Source organism: Molossus molossus, unplaced genomic scaffold (genome assembly GCF_014108415.1).
Source record: "Molossus molossus isolate mMolMol1 unplaced genomic scaffold, mMolMol1.p scaffold_m16_p_13, whole genome shotgun sequence".
NCBI classification, from domain to species: Eukaryota; Metazoa; Chordata; class Mammalia; order Chiroptera; family Molossidae; genus Molossus; species Molossus molossus.
In genome coordinates, this window is record NW_023425348.1 from 43,882,312 (window position 1) to 43,906,475 (window position 24,164).

At 54.9% G+C, this 24,164-nt stretch overlaps 1 protein-coding gene across 4 annotated transcripts in view; it reads left to right on the forward strand.

Annotated features, from left to right (window-relative positions):
- Positions 1-24,164, forward strand: part of GDPD5 (glycerophosphodiester phosphodiesterase domain containing 5) — a 90,618-nt gene that overhangs the window by 37,915 nt on the left and 28,539 nt on the right. For 3 of the 4 annotated variants that reach the window (XM_036259726.1, XM_036259729.1, XM_036259727.1), the window contains exon 3: positions 11,901-12,076. In XM_036259726.1, the coding sequence (XP_036115619.1) occupies positions 11,960-12,076 (117 nt within the window). In that variant the 5' untranslated portion in view covers positions 11,901-11,959. Of the gene's footprint in view, positions 1-11,900; positions 12,077-19,648; positions 19,674-24,164 lie in introns of those variants that run through there. The other variant, XM_036259730.1, reaches the window with a different exon arrangement.

Sequence of the window (24,164 nt, forward strand, 5' to 3'; positions counted from 1 at the left end):
TTGCTGAAGGGAAACCAGGAGATTTGAAAGAGATCGAAAAGTTCAGACCCCATGTTCTCAGACTTGCCTGGAGGTAGAGGGGCTGCTACTCTCACAGAACTCCATGCTGACGAGAGGAGTCTGAGGTCACTGTGTGCTAGCCCAGGGACAGAAGTCGTGCACACAGATAGCAGAGGTTTAAGAACAACTTGTGGAAGAAAATACTCAATTGTGATTTAAAAAAAAAATTTTTTTTCTTTATTGGTTTTTAGAGAGAGAGGAAGGGGGAGGGAGAGAGAGAAATATTGATGAGAGAGAACATCGATTGGCTGCCTCCTGCATGCCCCCTCTGGGGATCAGGCCCACAACCTGGACATGTGCCCTGACCGGGAATCGAACCAGTGACCTCTTAGAGCATGGGTTGATGCTCAACCACTGAGTCACACCAGCCGGGCTCAATTGTGACTTTTTTTTTAAATCTTCACCCGAGGACATTTTTGCATTTATTTTCAGATAGAGCAGGAGGGAGAGAGAGAGAAACATTGATGTGAAAGGGACACATCGACTAGTTGCCACACACACAACCCCAACCGGGGCCAGGGACAAACTGCAACCGAGGCACGTGCCCTTAGCGGGAACAAACCCAGGTCTCTCTGGACCATGGATTGTCGCTCTAACCGCTGAGCCAAACTGACCAGGGCTCAATTGTGACTTTTTAAAGTAACTTGATTTTTCTGTAAATAGGGAAAGGCAGAGGCAGAACGGGGATCCAGCTCAGAGGGGCTCTGAAGGGGTGTGGTTTAAGAGGTCTGCTTGGTTCCTTCTTTCCTCCATTAGCACATTTAACCAGCTTTTCTGACCAACAGATACATGGGCACTTCCTCGGTGTCTGCATAGTGCAGGGACACAGTGGCTCCTCAGCAGGGACGGGGCTTGGGGTACCCCCATCCCCCTCTCCTGGTGCAGTGCAGGGCCACAGACAGTGTGGTTCTTCGCAAGAGCTTGGCTGAGTGGATCAGAAGTCTGCATCTGGGGAGGCTCAGCCCGCTGGGCAAGGCCGCCACGGAAGCAGATAATTACTGTGCACAGAGGCCTGTGATCACGTCTCAAGAGCTGTGCCAGACGTGTGAGCACAAAGGGAGAAGCAGTGGGCTTCTGGGGGGCGGGGCGGTCAGACTGAGCTTTGGGCAGGGTCCACTGGTTAGGATGGATGGGATGTGGATTGGGGTGGCGGGGAGGGTTTCCTGGCAGAGGGCCCGGCATGGGCACGAGCAAAGGCAAGGCTGTGGGAAGGTGGGTAGTGTGGTGTGCTTGGAACAGTGCAGTGGAAGGAGGGGCGAGGCGAGGGGAGGCAGACAGGTGTGAGTGGAAGGGAGCTAGAGAAAGACCCTTAAATGGTGGGACTTGCTTCTCTTCCCACCCCAGGGCCTGCTTAGGAAGACTGTTAGTGTAATAACCCCACTATTTCACATAAATAAATAAAATAAATCATTGCTCTCCATTCCCTCAGGGCACAAAAACTAGTCTGAGACAAGTTTGCTCAGTGCAAGTCTCTGCCAGACTCCCAGTTCCTTCTCCTCCTCATTCAGGTGGCCCCCACCCAGGAGAGGCCCTGGGAAAAGTCAGCCTGGCCCCATGGCAGAATCACTGGGCTCCTGGGAGCGGCTGAGGTGTCAGTCCCGGGTGAGAGGATGTGAAAATCTTCCCCTTCACCAGGCCCCTGGTCTGGCCCTTGAGGCCCAGCCTGAGGCCCTGGGACATTTGTCCAGGAAGAGCCAGTCAGTGCCAGGTTTTTGAGGGGTGGTGGGGAGGGCTCTCCTGCAGGCCGCCGTGAGGAGGGAGCCACCGGAGGGTGCAAGCCCGAGCAGGCGCTCCGCTGGGGATTTCTGCGGAAAGCCAGGCTGGATGCTGTGGCTGCAGGGCTTTCCTGGCGCTGACATTTGATGATTTTATCATCTGAAATCCAGGGATAGTTCCGTTGGATCACACCAGGATTCCATGATTATATGAGTCTTGGGTGAGGTGATTCTAAGACTCTGGTTGAGACCGTTTGCAGCTAGAACTTTTGAGTTCGAGACACTAAGCTGTGCTCTGTGGGCAAGGCCAGATCACGCCTGGTGACTGCGCAGCCCAGGCTCATAGCCCTGACCTGGGGAAGAGAGGTTCTTTCTGTGCCAGGAGAACCCGAGGCCCCAGGGCAGGGTCCTGAGCCTGGCTCCTGTCCAGCCTGCCCCAAACTGTCCCAAACATGTGGTTCTAGCCCCTGAGGGCCTTAACTGAGGGTGTGTCTCAGATATGTCCTGACCTGCACCAGCCTTGCCTCCTCATTCATAAAACGGGGCTCTGGCACCTTCCTGCAGACTTGGTGAGCTGCGTCCGTGAAATCACATGAAATCACGGGAGACTCTAAACAGCAAGCACTAGCCATGTAGTTATAATCGTGCTGTTGGTAAAGAGGTGTCCCCAAAAGGAAGGTCCATGTCTGAGTCTCTGTGAATCTCTCTTGGCTCCTACTAGTGCCTGCCTCACTCTGGAGGCTTCTTAAACATTTACTGAATGAACTAAAGAGCCTTAGATATGGGACAGGTGGTAGCAGAGGCCACAGTTCCCAGGGACAAGCAGGGAGCACTTTCTACAGGAGGACAGCCAGGAGGGGCAAGAGAACGTGAGAATTCATGACTGGGGTGAAGCGAGCCTGCCCTGTGATGCTGTCAGCCTGGCCTGCTCCCGAGGAAGACGATCAGAGGTCTCTCGGGACAGAAGTGTGTAAACAGGAGGCTCTGTCACCTCCGTGAAAAGAGATTACTAATGACCCTAATTATGGCATGATTGATTCTTGGAGGGCTCCTGCTGAGCCCCACTTCAGCCACTGAATGGTGCATGGACACGGGCAGGTGCTGGCCCATCTTGTCTCTACCTCCCAGGCCTCTCTCTGGCACCCCCTTTCCTAGCCTCTCCCTCTGGCAGCTGCTTCAGTGACAGACTTCCTTTTTGTCCTGCATCTGCTTACCTTCTCTATTAATTTCATTAAAATTTAGGGCTTCTCTGAGGCTCAGAGAAGTGCAATGACTTGCCCAGGGCCATAGTGTGGTGGTGGCAGCTCAGATCTCTCAATTCAACCTGTTTGATGCCTGCACAGCAAGAAACAGTAAATCTGTGAGCACTGGTCAAAAGCTAAGTGCAGAAGGCTGTGCTGGAGGGTGGTGAGGGGGCCAGAGATTAGTTGGTCCCACATTTCTCTGGGCTTTTCAAGCCTTGGAAAATGGGAAGTCCCAGAACGAACCCCGTTGGCCCACCTCCAGTCCCAGTGCCTGGGGTTTGTCTGGTTGTTTGGGGTTTGTTAGTTTAAGGAAACAGCCCAGCTAGTGCGATGCTTGGGGGCTGCCCCTGAGCCCCCAGAGGGCAGGAAGGATCCTGTTGGCACCAGACCCCCCTACTCCTCCACCAGACTGAAGCTATACGAGGCTTGACATTCTGGCTGGAGCCTGGGGACACCCTTGACCCTGCAAGAGGCCCTGCTCAGCCTCCCCGCCACCAGACTTTCCCTGTGTTGCTCCTCCACCTAGTGTCCCCTTTTCTCCCCTTTGTGCTACAAACCTCCCTTATTGTGAACTCTGCTTAGATCCTGCCCTCTCCAGGAAGCCGCTGTGCAGTGGTCAGTTCCCAGGGACAAGCGGGACCCAAGGAAGCACAGGAGCTGTGGGTCCAGAAGACCCTGATGCAAGCAGGGACAGTTTCTTTTTTTTATTCTCACCCGAGGACTTTTTTTTTTTGATATTTTGTTCAGATAGAATGGGAGGGAGAGAGAGAGAGAAACACCGACATGAAAGGGACACATCGAGTGGTTGCCCCCCCCACACGACCCAACCAGGGCCGGGGACAAACTGCAACCAAGGTACATGCCCTTAGCAGGAACCGAACCCGGGTCTCTCTGGACCGCAGGCCAACACTCTAACCGCTGAGCCAAACCGGCCAGGGCAGGGACAGTTTCTTAGAGGAGGGGCCACCCGAGCTGAGATGAGGAGGAGTTTGCAGGCCTTAAGGATGGGCAGAGGGGCCCAGAGCTGAGGTAGCTTCATCAGTCCACCTGCATTGGGAGCAGGGGTGGGCAAGGCAGTGAGGAGGACCCCAGGGAGGCCAGGCCTCAAGCATGGTGCGGAGGTGTCACTATGGCCTTTTATGCCTTGAGTTTTGCTCTCAGTCAGGTTTGGGGTCATCAACGTGAGTTATCCAGGCTGTGACTCCCTGTACCTTGGTCCCTGTGGAAGATGGTGGAGGCACCTGGGCAGGGGCAGAGCCCTGGCCTGGCCTCAGGATGACCAGCCTCCTACCTGTCACAGGCCTTCCTGCAGCTCTCATCCGAATGTTCACTGCTCGTGGGCCAGGGCTCCCGGCGTGAATGGAGGCGGGCTCTTAGGAACGCGGAGGGTTCTTCCCCTCCATCAGACAAGGACTGTGGGTTGTGCTTCCCTCCTCCCCGAGCTGTTCCATCTCCGCTTTTCTCCTGGGGATGAGGAGAGGGCAGGTAGTTAAAGGGTTTTAGAAGCTGAGCGCCAAAAAGGACTTTGGAGATCGTCGGGTGGTGTTCAGACCCTCCCATGACACAGATGGGGAAGCCGAGGCCAGAGGTTTGTGGTCGGCCTGCGGGTGGCTGAGCTCAGCCCCAGCCTGTCAGCCCTGGGGCGGGGCTGGCATGTAGGCCCCCGTGAGGCAGCCGGGGCCAAGGAGAAGGGGAGCGATTCCTCCTGCGCATTTGCGTTTCGCCTCCTCCCCGGGCCCTGGCAGGGTCTCCGCCAACCCCGCCCTGTGCCCGTGCTGGTGGCGGGGTTTCCCTCCCCCCCGGGTTCTTGGCCCTACTCCGTGCCCTTGCTCCCTTGGCGCCAACCAAAATAATGAGCTTGGCCCTTTGAGGTGCAGTTCGCAGTGACAGAGGCTGTGGCTGGCATAGACCTGGAGGGTGGCAGAAATGTGGGCAGACATTCCCTCTGGAGCTGGTGTTGTGGGAAGACTGGGCTTTAGAGTCGGCAGCTCTGGATTCAAATCCCTCTTCTGTGCCCATTAGCTGTTTCGCCTTGGGCGAATCACTTAATATCCTGGATCTACTGATCTATTGGTTGATTGATATAGATATCTAAATTAAATACACATATATTCAACTAATAGACTTTATTTTTCTTTTTTAAGAACAGTTTCAGGTTTACAGAAAAATTGATCAGAAAGTACAGACAGTTCCTACATGCTCTTCTTTCCTCACCTTCGTTTCCATCATTATCATTATTATTATTATTATTGTTATATTTCTCACCCAAGGGTATTTTTCCACTTATTATCAGATAGAGTGGGGAGAAGGGAGAGAGAGAGAGAGAGACAAACATCGATGTGATAGAGCCACATCTATTGGTTGCCTCCTGCACGACCTGACCAGGGCCGGGGACAAACTGTGCCCGAGGTACATGCCCCTGACCAGAATCGAACCTGCAACTCATTGGTTCGCAGGCCGACTGCTGAAACAACCAGCCAGGACAGTTTCCCCTATTTTTAACATCTTACATTAGGGTGATACATTTGTTACAACTGATGGGCCAATGTTGATACAATGTTATTAACTAAAGTCCATGGTTTGCATTAGGGTTCACTCTTTGTGTTGTATATTCTATAGGGTTTGATAAATGTATAATGACGTGTATTTATCATTACAATATCATAGAGAATAGTTTCTTTGTCCTAAAAATCCACTGTGTCCCCCACTCCCAACCCCTGGCAACCACTGATCTTTTTTTCTTTATTTATTGATTTTAGAGAGAGAGAGGAAGGGAGAGGGAGAGAGAGAGAGAGAAACATCAATGAAGAGAGAACATCAATTGGCCGCCTCCTGCGTGCCCCTCACTGGGGATCAGGCCCACAACCTGGGCATGTGTCCTGACTGGGAATCAAACTGGTGACCTCTTGGTGCATAGGTCGACACTCAACCACTGAGCCACACCGGCCAGACTAGTTCCCATTTCTCAGATGCATAAAGTAAGGCTCAGAGAGAGCTAGTAACCTGTCTGAGGTCACACAGAAAGTCAGTGTTAGGAGACTAAGCTGGAATGTGGACATGACACCTGGCCTGAGAGTCTTTCTACTCCCAGGAAAGAGAGTGTGCTCGGGGCCACAGGCAGCAGGATATGGGGGCAATGAGGGCCTGGAGCCTGGGATCATGGGGGGGGAGGGGGCAGGGAAGTGGGTTGGCTGTCTTCTCAGGACATCAGGGTAGGAGAGGGCCCTGCAGCTTTGTGGCCAGCGCTCACTGCATCTCAGGCCTGGGCTCCTGCAAGGCCCTTCCCTGTGCAAACAGGAGTCAGGGCAGAGACCAAGAATTCAGACAGAAAACTGGACTTCGGGTTGAGGGGGTCTCGAACATCAGGCTCGGAGGTAGGGGCCTCCTCTTGTCCCAGAGCCAGCAGGGGCTCCAGGCAGAAGATTTCTCTATCTATCTATCTATCTATCTATCTATCTATCTATCTAATCCTCACCCAAGGACATTTTCCCATTTTTTGTTCAGATAGAGTGGGAGGGGGAGAGAGGAAGAGAGAGAGAGAGAGAAACAACGACGTGAAAGGGACACATCGAGTGGCTGCCACCTGCACAACCAACCAGGGCCGGGGACAAACTGCAACCGAGGTACATGCCCTTAGCGGGAACCGAACCCGGGTCTCTCTGGACTGCAGGCCGACACTCTAACCTCTGAACCAAACCGACCAGGGCCAGAAGATTTCATGGGGACTTGGCTGATACCCTGGGGAGTGGCTTGGAGAAATCAATTGATCCTAAGTAATGCCATTGCTCTGGCAGGATGGGGGTGGGGGAGGGGTAGGGCCTGTTGTCTGGGACTTTGTTGGAGTTTGTCCAATGCCCAGTGTCTGAGCAGCACATCCCTGTTAGAACTTCCAGGCCTCCTCGGCTGCCCAGTCCAGGAAGCCCCAGGCCCCCCCCCCTCTTGCTGCCCTGTGCAGGCCACTGGGGATCTAGGATGACTCAGGCTAGCCCATGGGGGAGATGGACATGTCCACAGTACTCACGCAGGGTGCCCAGGAAGAATTAGGGGTGCTCAGGGCTCTGGGAGGCTGGGGAGTGCTCTAACCAAACCTGGTCTCAAGGGAGGCTCGCTGGAGGAGGTAACATCTGAGCTGAGATCCGAAGGGTCAGGAGATGTCAGTCAGGTGAAGGGACAGCAAGTTCTGGAGTGGTGAGGCTGGAGGAACTGAAGGGGCCAGGGCCTGGCTGTGTGCCAGTTAAAAATCTTGGGCTGGCCGCAGGTGAGAGCTTGGACTGATGGGCACTGCCTCCCACCCCCACCCCCTGGGGCAGTGGCCAACGGGATGGTGAGAAAAGGGCTTTGAGGGATATGAGAAGCATGTCGGAGGTGGTGAGGTCAGTGCTGGGTCTGCAGGAGCTGGGTGACGCCCCCAGAGACAGCCAGGAGCCTGCTCTCTCGGTGGAGAGGCAAAGATTGGGTGGCCTTGGCCGCACCTGGTAACTGAAGCCGTGGGAGTGGACAAGATGATCCCAGGAGAACATGAGAAGGAAAGGGAAGAGGTTTGCCTCCCAAAGATGCCCTGAAGTTATGAATCGTGTGGAATTTTTCCTGGGAGAGGCGGTTCCAAGAGCCAGTCAGCTGGGTCCTGGGCTGAGGCCTGGTGGGCAATTCTACTGCCCTCTTCACCAGATTTGAAGTGGAATTTCTGCTCCTGGGATTGTATTGCTCAGTTGTGGGGGTGGGCGAGCGGGGGAGGGCAGAGGACACATGAGAACCAGTCCCAGGGTTGGGGGTCCTGAGAAAGGAATGTGAGGCGGGGGGACCTGGGTGTGGACTTCTGCTTGCAGAACACCCGCCTGTGGTACCTCAGTCGTTGCAGCCATGTGCCCTCCTGGCATCCCCCCACCCCCATAATCTGGTCTCCTGTTGAAGTCCAGCAAAGGCTGTTACCCCATTTACAGATTCAGAAAACAAGGCTCAGGGAAGAGCCCCGAGAGGCCTCCGGCACGGAGCAAGCCAGTGGCCCACACAGGACGAAGCCAGCCCTCTTCCTGCGTGTCCGCTTCCTCCTCCCTGCCTGAGGAGGTGGGGGCAGGTGGGGCCGTCCACCTGACAGTAGAGGCCCTCGTCTGGGGGTACACAGGGTGAGAGCTGGCTGATAAAGCTGAAAGCATCCCATGTGCTCCCCAGGTCTCCCCAACCCTGTGGGAGCTAAGCCGACGGCAGCAGCATCCCCATCCCTGACTGTCCCCCAAGCCCTGGGCTCGGCTTGACTCAGAGAATTCCCAGCAGCTGCGCCATAGTCCACACGGCTCCCCAGGGAACCACAGGCACAGAGGCTGCACCAGGCATTTCCCAGCAATTAGGAGGCCCTGGGTCAGTAGATATTCCCAGCAAGCCCCTAATGCATCTCTCTCCTCAGACTGGAGGCCGTAATCCCTGTGCTGAGGTTAGCATTTGGTGGGGGTGGGGGTGGGTAGTCAGAGGCCCTGAATGAGGCCCAGAGGTAAAAGTAGTGGGTGCCTGAAGCCTGGGTGCTCCTGCGGTGCAGCCCCTGGGCATTTAGAAAGAGGCATCTTAATGGAGGGGCGGAAAGAAACATCTTGGGAGCTCATCTCATAGGCCTCAGCTCAGCGCTGCCTCCAGGAAGCGTGCCCTGACCCTCTCTGCCCCGTGTTAAGTGCCCACAGCCTCCTTCACTGTCTCTACTTGACGCTGCACTTATGAGCCATTATAGTCTGGTGGTTGCAGGGGTCAGCAGACCTTCCCCGTAAGGGGCCAGGCAGTAAGTATTTTAGGCTTTGTGGGCCTTCGGGCTCCGTCGTAACTACTCGACTCCAGTTATAGTTAAAGCCGCCATAAATCATACGTAAACGCATGAGCCGGGCTGCGTCCAACGAAACTTTATTTATGGACCCACTGAAATTTGACTCTCATATAATTTTCATGTGTCACAAATGTGTTCTTGTTTTGACTTTTTTTTCTTCTCAATTATTTAAAAATGTGAAAATCACTCTTAGCTTGTGGACTAGATAAGAACAGGTGGCTGGCCAGACATGGCCCACGAGGTACCGTTTGCCCCTGGTTAGAGCGAGGCCCCAGAGCCAGACTGCCCGGCTCTGCTGTGTCACCTACGGCAAAGGGCTGACGTGTCTGCGCTTCAGATCCCTGTCTATACAGCGGGGATGGTAATGATAGCGCTTTGGGATGTAAAATGGTGCAGCTGCTTGCTTTGGGAAACAGCTTTTGGCTGTTCTTCAAAAGGTTAAGCTATATGACCCAGCGAATTCCGTCCAGAGTACTGATTCACGAGAAATGAAAACATACGTTCATACAGAGACTTGTTCACAGCGGTTTTATTTGTAACAACCACAAAGTGGTGAGCAACCCAAAAGCCCATCAACCAGTGAGTGGTTAAAGGATCTGTACAATTGAATATTATTCCGCCATAAAAAAGAATGCAATGCTGCCCAGCTGGTGTGGCTCAGTTGGTTTGCATTGTCCCGTGCACCAAGAGGCTACTGGTTCGATTCCCAGTCAGAGCATATGCCTGGGTTTGGGCTCGACCCCCCCAGTCGGGGGCCTGCAGGAGGCAGCCAACTGATATTTCTCTCTATCTCTCTCCCTCTTTCATCTTCTCCCTCTAAAAGATTAAAATTAAAATAAAATAAAATAGCCCTGGCCGGTTTGGCTCAGCGGTTAGAGCGTCGGCCTGCGGTACAGAGAGACCCGGGTTCGGTTCCCGCTAAGGGCATGTACCTCGGTTGCAGTTTGTCCCCGGCCCTGGTTGGTCGTGCGGGTGGCAGCCACTCGATGTGTCCCTTCACATCGATGTTTCTCTCTCTCGCTCTCTTCCTCTCTCTCCTTTCCGCTCTATCTGAACAAAAAATGGAAAAATGTCCTCAGGTGAGGATAAAAAATTAAAATAAAATAAAATAAAATAAAATAAAATGAAATGAAATGAAATGAGAATGCAGTGCTGATTTATGGTACTATGCGGATGAACCTTGAAAACATACTTAGTGAAAGAAGCCAGTCACGCCCTGGCCAGTTTGGTTCAGTGGTTAGAGTGTCGGCCTACAGTCCAGAGAGACCCGGGTTCGGTTCCTGCTAAGGGCGCGTACCTCAGTTTGTCCCCGGCCCTGGTTGGGTCGTGTGGGTGGCAACCACTCAATGTGTCCCTTTCATGTTGATGTTTCTCTCTCTCTCTCTCTCTCTCTCTCTCTCTCCCCCATTCTATCTGAACAAAAAAATGTCCTTGGGTGAGGATAAAAAAAAAAGAAGAAGAAGAAGAAGAAGAAGCCAGTCACAGAAGACCACAAATTGTATGATTTCATTTATGTGAAATGTCCAGGCTAGGCACATAATAGAGACAGGAAGTAGGTTAGTGGTCATCAGGTCTTGATGGGTGGGAACGGGGGTTGCCACGGTGGGTGGGACGGGGGTGAATATGGAGTTTTGTTGGGGTGATGAAATGCTTTGGAATTAGATAGTGGTGATGGTTGCACAACTTGTGACTGTCCTACACACCGAAAATGCGAAATACTGAATTGCACACTTTAAAGGGGTGAATTTTATGGCGTGTGCATCCTATCTCAACAAAAAGATGATGTAATGCTTGCCATAGGTTGCTGTTAGTTAGGATATGGACGGCACTTGCAATGGTGCCTGGAGCATCGTAAGGGCCTGCTCGTTCCCCTCACTGGTCCTGTGAGGGTCCCTGGGGGGTCACCGAGTCTGTCTCGTTCACAGTGTCTCCAGAGCCTAGAATAGGGTCTGGCACAGAACAAATGGCTTCCATTTCTGGAATCCCACAGACCAGGAGTTGAGTCCTGACTCCTGGGGTAAATACTTTTTCTGCTGTGAGCCACAGGCTTCCCATTTGTAAAATGGGACAATAATAACAGTGGTGTTGAGAATCAGATGGTGCCTGACATCAGGGTGTGTGAGGTGCCCAAGCCAATGGCCACTGGCCCCACTTGGCCAATGCTGAGCCTCAGCAGGTATCTCCAGGGCACCAAGCAGGGCTGGGGCAGTTGCTCCTGGTGGCAGCAACTCAACCCACAAGACACATCCCCTTGTTCTACCAGCCTCCCATGAGCCACGCTGGGCTGGGGCTCCCTGAGCCCGAAGGAATGAACACTTTAAGGCACCAGATTCCCAGACTGACCACACCCAGCCATGCGACCACAGGCCAGGCGCTGCCCCTTCCTCTCTCGGAGCCTCAGGTTCAATGATCAAATGGGTTTGGGACACAGTCCTTGCCACTTTGTGACGGTGAGCTGGAACAACGGTTACAAAGTATTCACATGTACCTGGAGTATTTTAAGTGCTCGATACATGTCAGCTTTCATGAGAATTTATTTTAAAATGTTTATTTGGAAAGTTCTATGTGCTAGACACTGTTCTAGTTACTGAGGGTATAGCAGAGAATAAAACAGACAAAATCCTTGCCTTTAGGAAACTTACATCATAGTGACATAAGCAGACCAGAAACAAAATAAGTAAATTATGTTGGAGAACATGATCAAGACAGTAAAGCTAAAATTGGCTGGGAGAGTGTGGGAGGGGTTGCAGTTTTACAAGCGGAGACCTGGGGAAGTCTGACTGAGACAGACATTTGAGCAAAGACCCAAGGAGAGGAGGTGAAGGACTGAACCATGTGAGGTTCGAAGGGAAGAGCCTTCCAGGCAGAAGCAGCAGCAGCATGTGCTGGGCAAGCGTGGTGGGGGTGGGGGTGGGGGCAGGAGACTGTCCAGGGAGACCTGAAGGGTGGGCCCCTGACTCTAGGTGGGCCTGGGACCCACTGCAGGAACTTGTGCAGAGGCTGACCCGCCCTGACCTAGGCTACAGTGACTGCCCACCTCTCCCCTGACTCACAGCCCTGTGCTTTCTCCCACAGGACCAGCCTGGGGCCCCATGGGCTCCTGAGGGCCAGGCACCAGGGCCTTGGGCACAAGCATGGTAAGACACCAGCCCCTGCAGTACTATGAGCCCCAGCTGTGCCTCTCCTGCCTCACCGGCATCTACGGCTGCCGCTGGAAACGCTACCAGCGCTCCCATGATGACACCACACCGGTGAGCCACGCTGGGACCTGGTCAAAGACCCAGGGAGCGCCCAGGTCTGGGGGGAGGGGTGTCAGCTCTGTCATTCTGCTATGTGGCTCTGGGCAGGTCAGTGCCTCTTCTGGGTTTCACTTCTCCTTCTGTAAAATAGGCCCGTGATAATTCTTGAATCTACCTCACTAGGTGGGTAAGGCCATTCTGTCGTGGGTATAACCAGTGGTTAACTCTCCGCTGACAGCGTGGGGCTGGGTTGCTCCTGACGTCAGGCAGGGAGGGATGCTCTAGGAGGGGCACTCCAAGAGGAAGGGGTTACCCCAAGGTGAACAGAAGTTCTCGGTTTCTTGGCAGATCCAGACAGGCGGGCAAGCAGGTGGGGTGGCTGGAAGGGAGGGTGAGGAGGTGGGCCAGGCCATCAGGAGCCTGGGAGCTGGCAGGGTAAGGCCTGGCACCGGGGCCCTGTCACCTGAGCCACAGGCCTGCCAGCGCTGGCAGCAGGTGCTCAGCCCGATAAAGAAAGCCTCCTTCAGTGTTCAGCTCCCCAGGCCAGACTCCAAGTTGCATTTCATCCCAGGCGCTATCAGCCTGTGAATCTAGTTTCTTTTCTGAAGGAACCCAATTCCTTTAAGAAGGAACAGAGAGAAATTGTGTTTATGTAAAAACTTTGCTGCTTGAAAAACAACTTTCTTCTTCCCTCCTTCTGTGAACAAAGAAGCCAGCTTCCAAATTCAGCTAGCCCCAAACAGGCAAGAGTGGTCGAGGGTAGGGGTTGCTAGGGTCAGAGGGCAGGCATCACAGGGCTATCTGGAGGTTGGGGAAGCTTGTTCCCTACTGGTTCTCCTTCTCTGCCTGTGATACTGAGGGATGGAGGCTAGACTGAGTCAGGAGCCTGGGCTCATGACTCCCAAATGGTGAGAAGCAGGTACCCAGCTGGTGGGTACCTGGCCTGATTCATTGTCGTGTCCCCACTCTCAGCACAGAGGAGGCGACATGCCAAACGGAGGCAAGGAGAGCAGGTCAGCCTTTCCATCTCAGGTGCATGCAGGGTCTTCCCCACAGTGGTCCAGTCTGTGAGAGCGAAAGTCAGGCAGACCTCAAGTTCGAATGGTGCCTCTTCTCCTTGTACTGCTGCTGTAAGAAATATCCAAACCTGTAGATAATTTTTTTGGGGGGGGTGTAAATCCTCACCCGAGGATATTTTTCCACTGATTTTTAGGTGATAGAGATAGAGTGGAAGGGAAGGAGGGAAAGAGGGAGAGAGAGAAAGAGAAAGAGAGAAACATTGACGTGAGAGAGACACATCAATTGATCGCCTCCTGCGCAACCCCGATGGGGTCCGGGGATCGAACGTGCAATCCATGTACCTGCCCTTGACCAGAATCGAACCTATGACCTTCTGTGTATGGGTCAATGCTCTAACTACTGAGAAACCAGCCAGGGCCAAACTTCTAGAGAAATTTTTTTATTTTTTATTTTTATTTTTATTTTTTTGGTACATGCCCCTAGCAGGAACCGAACCTGGGACTCTCTGGTCCGCAGGCCGATGCTCCAACCGCTGAGCCAAACTGGCCAGGGCTAATCAACTTTTTAGAGAGAGAGATAGAACCACCAGAGAGAAACTTCAGTCAGCTGCCTCGCATGCCCCCCACTGGGGATTTGGCCCACAACCTGGACATGTGCCCTGACCAGGAATTGAACAGGTAACCTCTTGGTCCCTGGGACGATGTTCAACCACTGAGCCACACCGGCTGGGCGAGAATTTTAATATAGTTTTATTTGAGCCAAACTGATGACAGTGCTGGGAAGGAAGGTCTCAGAGGCTCCGGAGAAGGCATTTGGAACGAAGAAGAAAAGAGTAAATGAAGGTGGGAGAAAGCAAGGCACACTGGACTGCAGGGCAGTTAGTAAGATTATGTGCTCCCTGGAGGTTAGGTCCACTTCCCAGGGGCCCGAAAAGAGGCATTTCAAACAGGTGTGAACCTCGATGCACAGAAACAATGGACTGGGCTTGCTTCAGGCAAAGATAAACCTTTTACTAAAGAAGTTATAGGCCTGGGGTGTGACTTCACCCATCCCGCCCAGTTAGGAATGTGTGATCAGATCGCCCTCCGAGGTTACTTTCGGTTAGAATTTCTGTCCACAGTACGGACTTGACTCGAGGTCTCTCGCCAATGAAAGAGCACACACACCTCTCAAGGAGCTGCTGGGAGGGTGGCGTGCGACAAAGGCATGAAGTGAACAGCACAGTGCTAGCTGGGACTAGTCATCAAGACCAGTCATTCCTGAGCTCCACCCTCAGCCTCTCCATCCCCGAAATGGGAGAGGGGTTGGGTTAAGTCTTCAGAAGTGCTGGCCACTGCTCTGCTCTGAGCTGCCTTCTCCCAGGGGCGGGGCGGGGCGGGGCGGGGCGGGGCGGGCGGCAGGGCCTGCCCTGTGGGGAAAGGCGGCTGGAGGGCAGCAGTCAGCCTGCACCCTTGTGTCCTGCTCCAGGCGCTGTGCTGAGCACTGACTATCCTGCGAGCTAGGTGTCTTGGCCACCATTTCACTTGGAAATAGAAGCCGTTGTCAGTGACTTGGCCCAGGTCACACCCGAGGTTAGGGGCAGAGCTCAGATCTGGCTCCAGGCAGTGTGGGTCCAAAAGCTCTTGGTGGGGGTGGGGAGACAGCCGAGGCTAAGGAAGGTAGAGAAGAATGGCTGAGCTAAGGCAGAAAGTTCCTTGGCTGCTGCAGTAGAACCTGGAGGAAGGTGTATCTCCCAGGGCGCTCACACCCTGCGGTGGGCCCAGGGCCAGCCAGCCGTAGGCTGTGGAGTCAGGAAGGGATGGTCCTGGCTGTGGCCAGCACAGGGCCCTGAGTGGAGGAAGTTCTGGGCTGAGGCAAGTTTTGAGTTGACTGGGAGCCCAAGCGGTGCAGGCCCAGCCCGGCAAATACCAAGGTCTGAGTGTCACGTGTGGGGCAACGGCAGGAAGGGCCTCAGGAGGTCACAAGCCAGCTTGGCTGGGTGAGGGAGAGGGGAGACGGTTTTGCTGCAGCTCTGGGTGGCAGGGCCTCTGCGGAGTGGGCTGCGCTCACCTCAGGAGACCCTGAGACTCCCAGCCGAGGCTGAGCATCCTCCCCTTCCCTGTCACTCACTCTGCTCCTGCTTCCCCTCCCCTAGACTCCCAGCTGAGGCTGAGCATCCTCCCCTTCCCTGTCACTCACTCTGCTCCTGCTTCCCCTCCCCTAGACTCCCAGCTGAGGCTGAGCATCCTCCCCTTCCCTGTCACTCACTCTGCTCCTGCTTCCCCTCCCCTAGACTCCCAGCTGAGGCTGAGCATCCTCCCCTTCCCTGTCACTCACTCTGCTCCTGCTTCCTCTCCCACTTCCTGGGCTCCAGCCTCAGCTGACTCACCCTTTTTCTCCCTTTCTCCTCTCTTCTCCTGTCTTTCCCCAGCCCCTTGGAGCCAGCTGGGTGAGGGCTGTGATGGGTGCTGGGCTCCCTGGCCTGACACAGGAAAGGGAACAGCCATCTGGTGTCTCAGAGCCAGAGCTGGTGCAGAGAAGGTGCTCCGTAGATGGTGCTGAATAAATTGAGGCCCCGGAGTGAGCTGGGGGTGGGGGTGGGGGCCGCGGGTTAAGTAGGGAAAGGGAGCCAAAGAGCTGTGAGGGCTCCTGGTGGAGGAGAGGCCTCAGCGAAGGGATGGGGCCCAACTCTGAGCCCACTGTCCCCTCTTCCTTTGGGGACCCTCTGCTCTGCCCATGCCTAGGCCCTGCCTCCCCTCAGGTCCTCTTGGGCGAGCCCCCTGCATCTCCTAACACATTCTTCTGTGAAGCTGACTTCTCCGGGCCTCGGGCCTCGTGTGTGAAGGGGGATGCCAGACTGGTGTGAGTCAGCGGCAGGTCACTCAGCAGCAGTCTGGGAGTGTGAGAGTCAGTTACGTCGATTGAGCACCTACTGTATTGCATTGCCCCATCGACTGTTAAAACACCCCTGTGAGGCATGTTTGTCTTTCCCCATCTATGGATAGAGAAGCCAAGGCATAAAGCCATATCACACCTGGAGTCCTGGACAGATTTGCTGACAGATTTTCAGCAGGAGCCTCAGGGAGGTGGAGGCTATAGGGGAGCACTCGTGTGTTTTGAGTCTGGGTGTTTCTTCATGAGCGCTCGCAAGGAGAAGGAAGAAAGGGTGGAGAGGACTTGGGAACTGGCCCGATGGAGGAGAAAGAGCGCTGGGCCAGGAGCGGTTTGGACAAGGTAGGGGTGTCTCCAGTGGCACGCTCGGGACCCTCTGTCCCTGGCTGGGATCTGGCCCTGCAGTGCTGGAGCGGAGCCTGGGGAGAGAGAAGGGCAAGCAGACAGCTTGGGAAGAGACCCCTCCTCCCTTCCTGCCTCGAGTCTTTGCTCACACAGTCCCCTCCCCCAGGACACACACTTGACAAGTAAGGAGAAGGGAAACTGAGGACCAGCCAGGTGAAATGGCCTAGTCTCCTGCTCCCAGCTCAGTGAGCGGAGGAGCCTAGAACCAGGAGGCCAGCTCACTTGACATCTAGGAAGGGGAAGCAAAGCTTTTTATAACTGGGATAATTAATTGGTTGTGTCTGACTCATCACTAATGCTGCCGATTGAGGCCTTGGTAGGATAGTAGACAGTTCCCAGCCCCCCCCCCCCCACTGGGCCCCTGAGAACTGTGCGGCCGTGGGAGGCAGCACAGTGTCAAAACCAGCTTCTCTGGAGCAAGAGTGAGTAGGTCAGATGACTGGAGGAACTTCCCAGTCCAAGACACTGAAAGAAACAGTGACAGTCCGCTCTCTTGCACTTCGGTAGTAGGCTTGCCTTTTGGAAGCTGTTTTGAGCTTGTTTGACATCATCTTAAAGATGTGGCTCCAGAAAGATTCAGTGATTAAATCAAGCCGAGGACTCGAAGGCACAGCCTGCGCCGCCTTTGCTCACACCCCCACCCTTGCCCTTTCCCTGTTCTGCACCAGCCTTGTCTTCCAGGCAACAAGCCTTCAGGATACCTGCCCTGAGCCTGGAGGCCACAGGTGTATCAGACCTGGTCTCCCTTCCTTGACAGGCTCCCCGGCAGGCGGCAGGTGGGGAGCAGACAGACGAGAACGGCACTCCCGGACCACCCGGGTGCTCACTGCTGAGGCCGGGAACCCCAGGCAGCGCAGCTGGGGAGCTGGTGTCTGAGGGTTCGCACCATCATGCCAGAGAGCGGAAGTGTTGGGGTGGGGAGTGTCTTGTGCTTGGGAACTGAAAGCAGTTGGGCCCAGGTAGCTCCCGGTGAGGAGGGGAGGGTGTTGCCTGAGATTGTGGGGGAGCCTGCACTCACACTGGGCAATGGGAGCCCGGTCAGACTCGGGCTGTGCAAAGACCACGCTGGTTAAATCTGGAGAATAAGTGCGGAGGGGCCTTAGAGGAGGTGGGGAGGGCAGGGAGCCAGGTGATAAATGCTGAGGTCTCAGCTGGGCATAGGGGGTGCAGGGAGGTAGTGAAGGGAGGGGCTCTAGAGGCACCTAGAAGGTGCAGTCGACAGGCTGGCTGTGGAAGAGGTTGAGTCTCCCTGATGCCTCCTGTCATCCCACGATTTCCATCCTGGCTGGATGAGGCCGCCATGCTGTACGCAGAAAAGTGAGAGGGGAGCATGACCTCAGTGGAGTCCAGGAACAGTGCAGTGGGGGTGGGTGGGGCACAGACACTGAAACACCTGCCCCCAGGTGCTGCATCCTCGGATAGGAGCAGGAAGACGCAGCTGTGGGAAGATCCAGCAGCACCCCTCCCCCACATGTGCACGGCAGCCACCCCAGACCACCGGCCCTTCCACAGCACTGCCTTTGCTCCGGCTGCCTCTGGCCTGGGGCTCTCTGCCTCTGCCTCTGAGGCTCACTGCAAGTGTCTATTGCTCTAAGAAGTCCCCCTTCCCCGACCAAAAATGAGGCCTCCCTCCATGGGCTCTCGCAGCACCTGCCCGTGTGGCTGTGACCGGCTGTGTCTCCCGCTAGACTCGGAGTGTTTTGAGGAAAGGGCCTGGCTCAGGAGCAGCTGGCAAGGCCTGGAGGGGTGACTGAGCCCTGAGTTGAAGAGCGAGGAAGAAGCCAGTTAGGGAATGAGCTGCCATCCAGCTAACTGCCCAGAGAGGCAAGACCCCAGCGGGCTCACGGGCCGGGTGGTCTGGAGAGCGGATGCTGCCATTTCCCTGCCCTGGCTGGGGCGGCAGAGGCAGGTGCTGACTCAGCTGTGGGACCCCTAAGGGTGCCTGGGGTTGGGCTCTGCCAGTGGGCAGGATTCCAAGCTGGCTCCCACCTCCACTTGGGAATCAAGATGGGCTCTCTGGATGACGCAGCCTTTGGGACAGGATGTGTTTAGGGTCAGTCAGAAGCACCCGGATGGCCATTCCTGGCCAAGGTAGCTGCTTGCTGTTGGAACGCGACCCTGCCTCCTCCAGTGACTTGGTGTGTGACCTTAGGCAAGGCCAGACCCTCTCTGGGCCTCAGCTTGCTTGTGGGTCAGGTGGAGGTACAAATCCATGGCCCAGGGTTCTGTTAGATCCCCATGTGCCTCGTGTCCTGTATCAGAGAGACCGCGGCTCCGGCCTCCGGGAGACATGTCCTACCACAGACTTGCAAAGGGGTGGCTGTTCCCTTCTTTGGTGCTTTGAGGAAAAGGGGCCCAGCATTCAGAGAGGCACCCTCTGCACTTCAGCTTGACCACTTCTAAAATGGGGAAGATAAGACCCCATTTTATCCTTTAAACCTTACAGGGCTACTAAGAAGATAAGAAACTGGGAGATGATATTGCTGCATCCATGAGAGAGAGGAGAGGCCGACAGAGCCCCGGGTTGTGACAGCGCAGGGAGCCGAAGATTTATCTCTGCAATAAAGCCATGTCGCTTCCGGCCTTCGGGCCACCCCCACACCCCACCTAGCTCTTCTCTGAATGTTGTTGAGGGTGCCTGGCGTGGCCATGCCAGGCTCCTGGGGAAGTGGCTAAGCCTTGGTTGTAACACTCCTGGCTGCTTTGAGTGGCGGCTTAGAGTGTGGATGGTCAGGATGGTGATGGGGCAACAGCAGGGGGTACAGCCACCCACCACCCCTTGGCAGAGCCCTGTGAGGGGCTCTGGAATAGTCCCTCCTAAGGGTCCCCAGCTCTTCTGCTCAGGTCTTCCCTTGGACTGATGCAACCCACAGAATGGGCGGGAGAAACTGGGTGCTCCAGGCTGGGCCCGGTTCCATTCTCCTGCCTAATGAGCAGCTCTGAGTGCCCCTAGCAGAAGAAGGGCAGACACAGGCCTAATTGCCCTGCTCTCTGGAGCCCAGAAAAAATAAATCCAGCCTCTTAGGCTGTCAGGAGCTGGCTGGGGGTGGAGATTCTAATCCCTTTGCCTGCTAGGCCCTAATGCTGTCATACATCTAAACCTCCCTAGGCTGCCCCTCCCCCAAATCTCCTGTGTCGGGGCCAGAATAACCCCGCCAGGGCTTGCCCATCTCTGCCTTCCAGGATCCCCGCACCCTTCCCACCGGACATTTCCTAGGCTCTTTCTCTGCCTCCGTCTCCCTTTTGGACATTGGTGAGGGTGAAACAGGAACCGTGTGCCCAGGATCTGGCCTGCAGGTGGCAGACTGGACGGGTAGGCACCCCTTCTCTGCAGTGCGGTGCTGAGGGCATAGCTGGACTCTGGGACCCAGAGCAAAGCCAGGACCACAGGGGTGGCTCAGGGGCCTAGAGCCCAGCCACACGCAAGGAGCTAGCACCTGGGGGAGGGCGGCCTCAGGACCGACTAGACAACCTAGAAATAGTCCGCACACATCTGAGAACGTGCGTGTGTGCTAAGGGAACGTGGGAGTCGCCGCACGTATCACAAATGGCGCAGGGACAGCCGAAGCATCCGTTCGGTGGAAGCAAAATTAGATCCCTTCCTCTTACCTCAGACCAAAATAAATCCCAGATGGATTAGAAAGTATTTTTGTTCTATTTAGGAAGCACACATTTGTTGAGAAGATTTCAAACAACTTGGAAAGATGTAAAGTAAAAGAAGTTCCGGTCTTTTTTTTATATATATATATAATGTGTTGTTTTTTTCCTTTATTTATTTTTTTTTTTTAGAGAAAGAGGGAGAGAGAGAAAGAAACATCGATGAGAGAGAACATCAGTTGGCCGCCTCCTGCATGCCTCACACTGGGGATCAGGCCCACAACCTGGGCATGTGCCCCAACTGGGAATTGAACTGGTGACCTCTTGGTGCCTGGGTCAGTGCTCAACTGCTGAGCCACACCGGCCAGGCAAGATCTTCCAGTCTTAATGCTTTAGGGATAAGGCTTTCAAACCTCTCTCCATACACGCAGACCTCGTATGGAGTTACAGACAGATGGATATAGAGAGACGGGTTACAGATTTAAATGTAAACAGTGAAGCCAGGAAATTACCAGTGTCAAGTTTGAGTTATGTTTTCATCTTGAGCCACCTTCCTTAAACAGGACACCAAAGGCAAAACCTATAAAGGAAAAGAGAGATTTGACTGCCTAAAAACTTAAATTTTTATCCAAGAAATTTGATAACAAAATTAAAGTCAAGTGATAGAATAAAAAATATACACTATATATGAAGGTTAATAAATACTTACACAGAGAAAGCTTTGATTAGCCCATAAGAAAAGGAGCCGGTTCCCCCAAACAAAACCTGCCTGGTTCTATGCCTCTGCCTGAATCGAGGCTCCCTAACTTCATCATCCTAGCAATCCCATTTCTTCCAGCTTTGCTGTGGGCGTCTCCTCCCCCTGGAAGCCCTCCAGATTGTCCCCCTCCCATAACTGGCATAAGTGTGCTCCTGAGCAGCCAGCCCATGCTTACCCTGCTCACCACGCTCACTCCCAGGACCGGAGCTGCCTATCGGCTGGTCAGTCATCTGTGTGGGTGGCTCCGAGTGGAATCCAGGCCTGAGTTATATTCCCGTGACAGCACAAGTGTGTGGAATGACTGGAACAGAGATGTCCAAATGGCGAGGACCTGGAAGGGAGATGCTGGAATTTAGTTTGGTATAGGACAGGGTGAGGTAGGGGACTCGTGGGTTTTTTTGTTTTGTTAATCTTTACCAGAGGATATGCTTTCCATTGATATTTTTAGAGAAAGTGGAAGGAAGGGAGGAAGAAAAAGAAAGAAGGAGGGAGAGAATCGTCGATGTGAAAGACACATTGATTGGTTGCCTCTCGCATGTGCCCGGACCGGGGCCAGGGATCAAACCTGCAACCCAGATACGTGCCCTTGACTGGGAATTGAACCTGTGACACTTTGGTGTGCTGGGCCAACGTTCTAACAACTGAGCCACACCGGCCAGGGCTAGTTGTATTTTTCACCAAATAGATGTCCAAATGTCCCAACGCCTTCTGTTGGATTCTTTACCATTTCTGTGCCAGGTGACCCTGTACAAATCCTGTGTCCATGCTTCCAGGCCATTTCCCTCTTCGGGTCTCAGTTTTTGCCATTTCTTAACTGGACCTTTAGAGGACAAGCAAGATGATCTCTGAAATCTTTTCTAACTCTGACATTCCAGGGGTCCTCACCTGGCACTGTGACTTGCTGTGTGACCTCGGGCAAGGCCCTGCCTCCTGAGTCTATTTTCTCAGTCAGACAAGGATAATTACAGGTCCTGCTCCTTGCTGCTTTGGAACAGTTGGGACGGGGGGCAGCCAGACCCGAGTGTGAATTCTGGCTCCACCATTATGCTCACCCTTTGTGATTTGGGGTGAGTCCCTTCCTCTGTCTGAGCCCTGGTGTCCTCCGACCATCCTGCCTGCTCAGAGCTTGGAGAGGAGGAATGAGAAGGGGCAAGTAGAGAGCTCTTAGGAGCCCCCGACCCCGCTCTGTGAGAGCTGGTGCAGGGCTGTTCGAGGAGATGGTGCAGCTGCCATGGCAGGGTCTTCGTCCTCCACCGTGAGGGCTTCGGGACTGCAGCCTCAGAGCCGGACCCCAGCTGTGTCCCGATCACGGCCCCACCCGCGCTGGGGTGGGCACTCTGCCCGCTACCTCCGCAGCCGGAAGAATTCGGTGTAAAGTGAGGGGCGGGGGAAGACTTGATCACTGTCTTCACATAATTAAAGGGCTGTCGGATGCGAAATGATAATTACAGGAACGATCGTGGATTTGGCCATTTGCAGCTTACGTCTGTAATCTTACTCGGGCCTGGCAGCCCTCCTGTGAGGCAGAGGTGATGTCATCCCCGTGAACAGAGGAAGCTGAGGCTTGATGTCCTGACTGACTGGCCCACAGCCACATGGTTAGTGAATAGAAGGGCCGGTTCTTGATTATATGCCCCTGTGCCCTGGTCATTTGACCCCACTGTTTCTTGCCCTTTAGGGGGACTTGTTCTGTGATATCAAAGAACCAGCCGCAGGGGTGCAGTCAAGGAGACAGATTGAGCTGTGTCTGAGGGAGGGAGGGTGGGAGGGGGAAACTCCTGCTGCCCTCCCGTCGCCAGACACTTTGCAGGTCCTACTGGTCTGCTCAGCATGCCAGCCCTGCTGTCCCATTTCACAGAGCAGGAAGCTGGGCACTCAGAGATGACGAATAGATGTCTTCTCCGGGGTCACACATTCAGTAGGTAGCCAGTGTGGGATTCAAACCCAGTGTTGCTGGACCCCGAACGCAGCCTGCCCTATCCGGCTCCTGTCTTAGAAGCAGGAACTTTCAGTCCAGGGGACGACCAGGCAGCTTCCAGAGACTGCGTGCCCGTCCCGGAGCTGCAGGAGCTGCAGCAGGGTGAGCTCCTGTCCTGGAGACTATAGAGGCAGTCTCTGCCCGAGGTGGCAGGCAGGGAACAGGAGTCCAGCAAGACAGCTTCGGGTCTGTGACTGCGGATCTGAAGTCTGTGATGGTGCCAAGGCCGGGGAGGTGGCTCCCGCTCAGGTGCTGTCCTCACTCGGAGGTCAGGCTCCAGGTTCAGTTTGGGGACCAGGGGGAAGTGCTCCAAACCTGCAGGGTCTCCGCAGTGGGGGTGGTGTCTGCGCATCCTGGCCGAGGGTGTGGTTTGGGGCAGGAGCAGCAGCACTTCCTGTGTAGGGCCAGGGCGGGTGGCTCCAGCCATGCTCCCTGACTCCGTGCGCCCCAGCTGCAAACACACTCTTGCCCCTGTTTTCTCTGCGCACAGAAGGCTGTGGGGTGGGCGGGACAGAGATGAAGACATGACAATCAGCATGAGACAGAGAGGAGCAGAGCCTTGGGGAAATGGGAACACTGGTGCTCTGCAAGGATGGAGGGTCCCATCTTCCCGGAGGGTGGGGACAAGAATGGGAGGAGGTGAGGCTGGGGGTGTGGTGTGGAATGGCCATAGCCTCTGGGATTCTGGAAGCATCCTACCCTGTCCACAGCCAGGGCCCCTCCCTCCCCAGCTACTCTCAGCCTCCACCTTGTGCTGCACCTGTCCGCTTGACCTCTGCCCTGCTCCCAGGCGGCTGCCAGGCTCTGGAAGGAAGGAGGCTGAGGCGTCACAGGAGCTCCTTCCCTTCGTTCCTCGGGGTCCCCAGGCTCAGCCTGAGGAAATGTCTGGGGTTGGAGATTGGTCTTGTCCACTGCTAGCCCTGAAGCCTCCTTGCGTGACAGCTACCTTCACACGTCCTGTTCTACCAGCTCTGAGCACTACCTGGTGCCCCACAGGATGTGGGCTCAGGGCATGCGGTCTCCCCGAGCTGAGTCAGGCCAGGCTGGCTTGTCACTGTGAGGAGCAGCTCAGGCCTCGCCTGCTGGCCCTGACAAGGACCAGCAGAGCCATTGGGAGCCTTTGTCAGGGAGCTGCTTCCCAGCCTCCACTTCCTCCTGCCAGATCCCTGCCTTCCCCTCCCCCCGCTTCCAGCCCCTGTCATTCTGTTTTTCCTCTGATTGTTCTTAGAATGACCCTGTCTCCCTCCCCACTATGTTGGGGCCTCTTCATCCCCATCTACAGGCTCCCTGTGGCCAAGGGGCCCCTGGCTTCCAGCTCCCAGGACAGTTATCCCTAGGTGGCCCCCCACCCCAGCTCATGCCGAGTTCTGATAATGGGGCTCCTAGTTCCTCATTGCTCAGGCCCTGCTTCCATCCCCGCCATGCTCCGGGGGCCTCACCCATCTACCAGCTATAACCGCATCACCCTG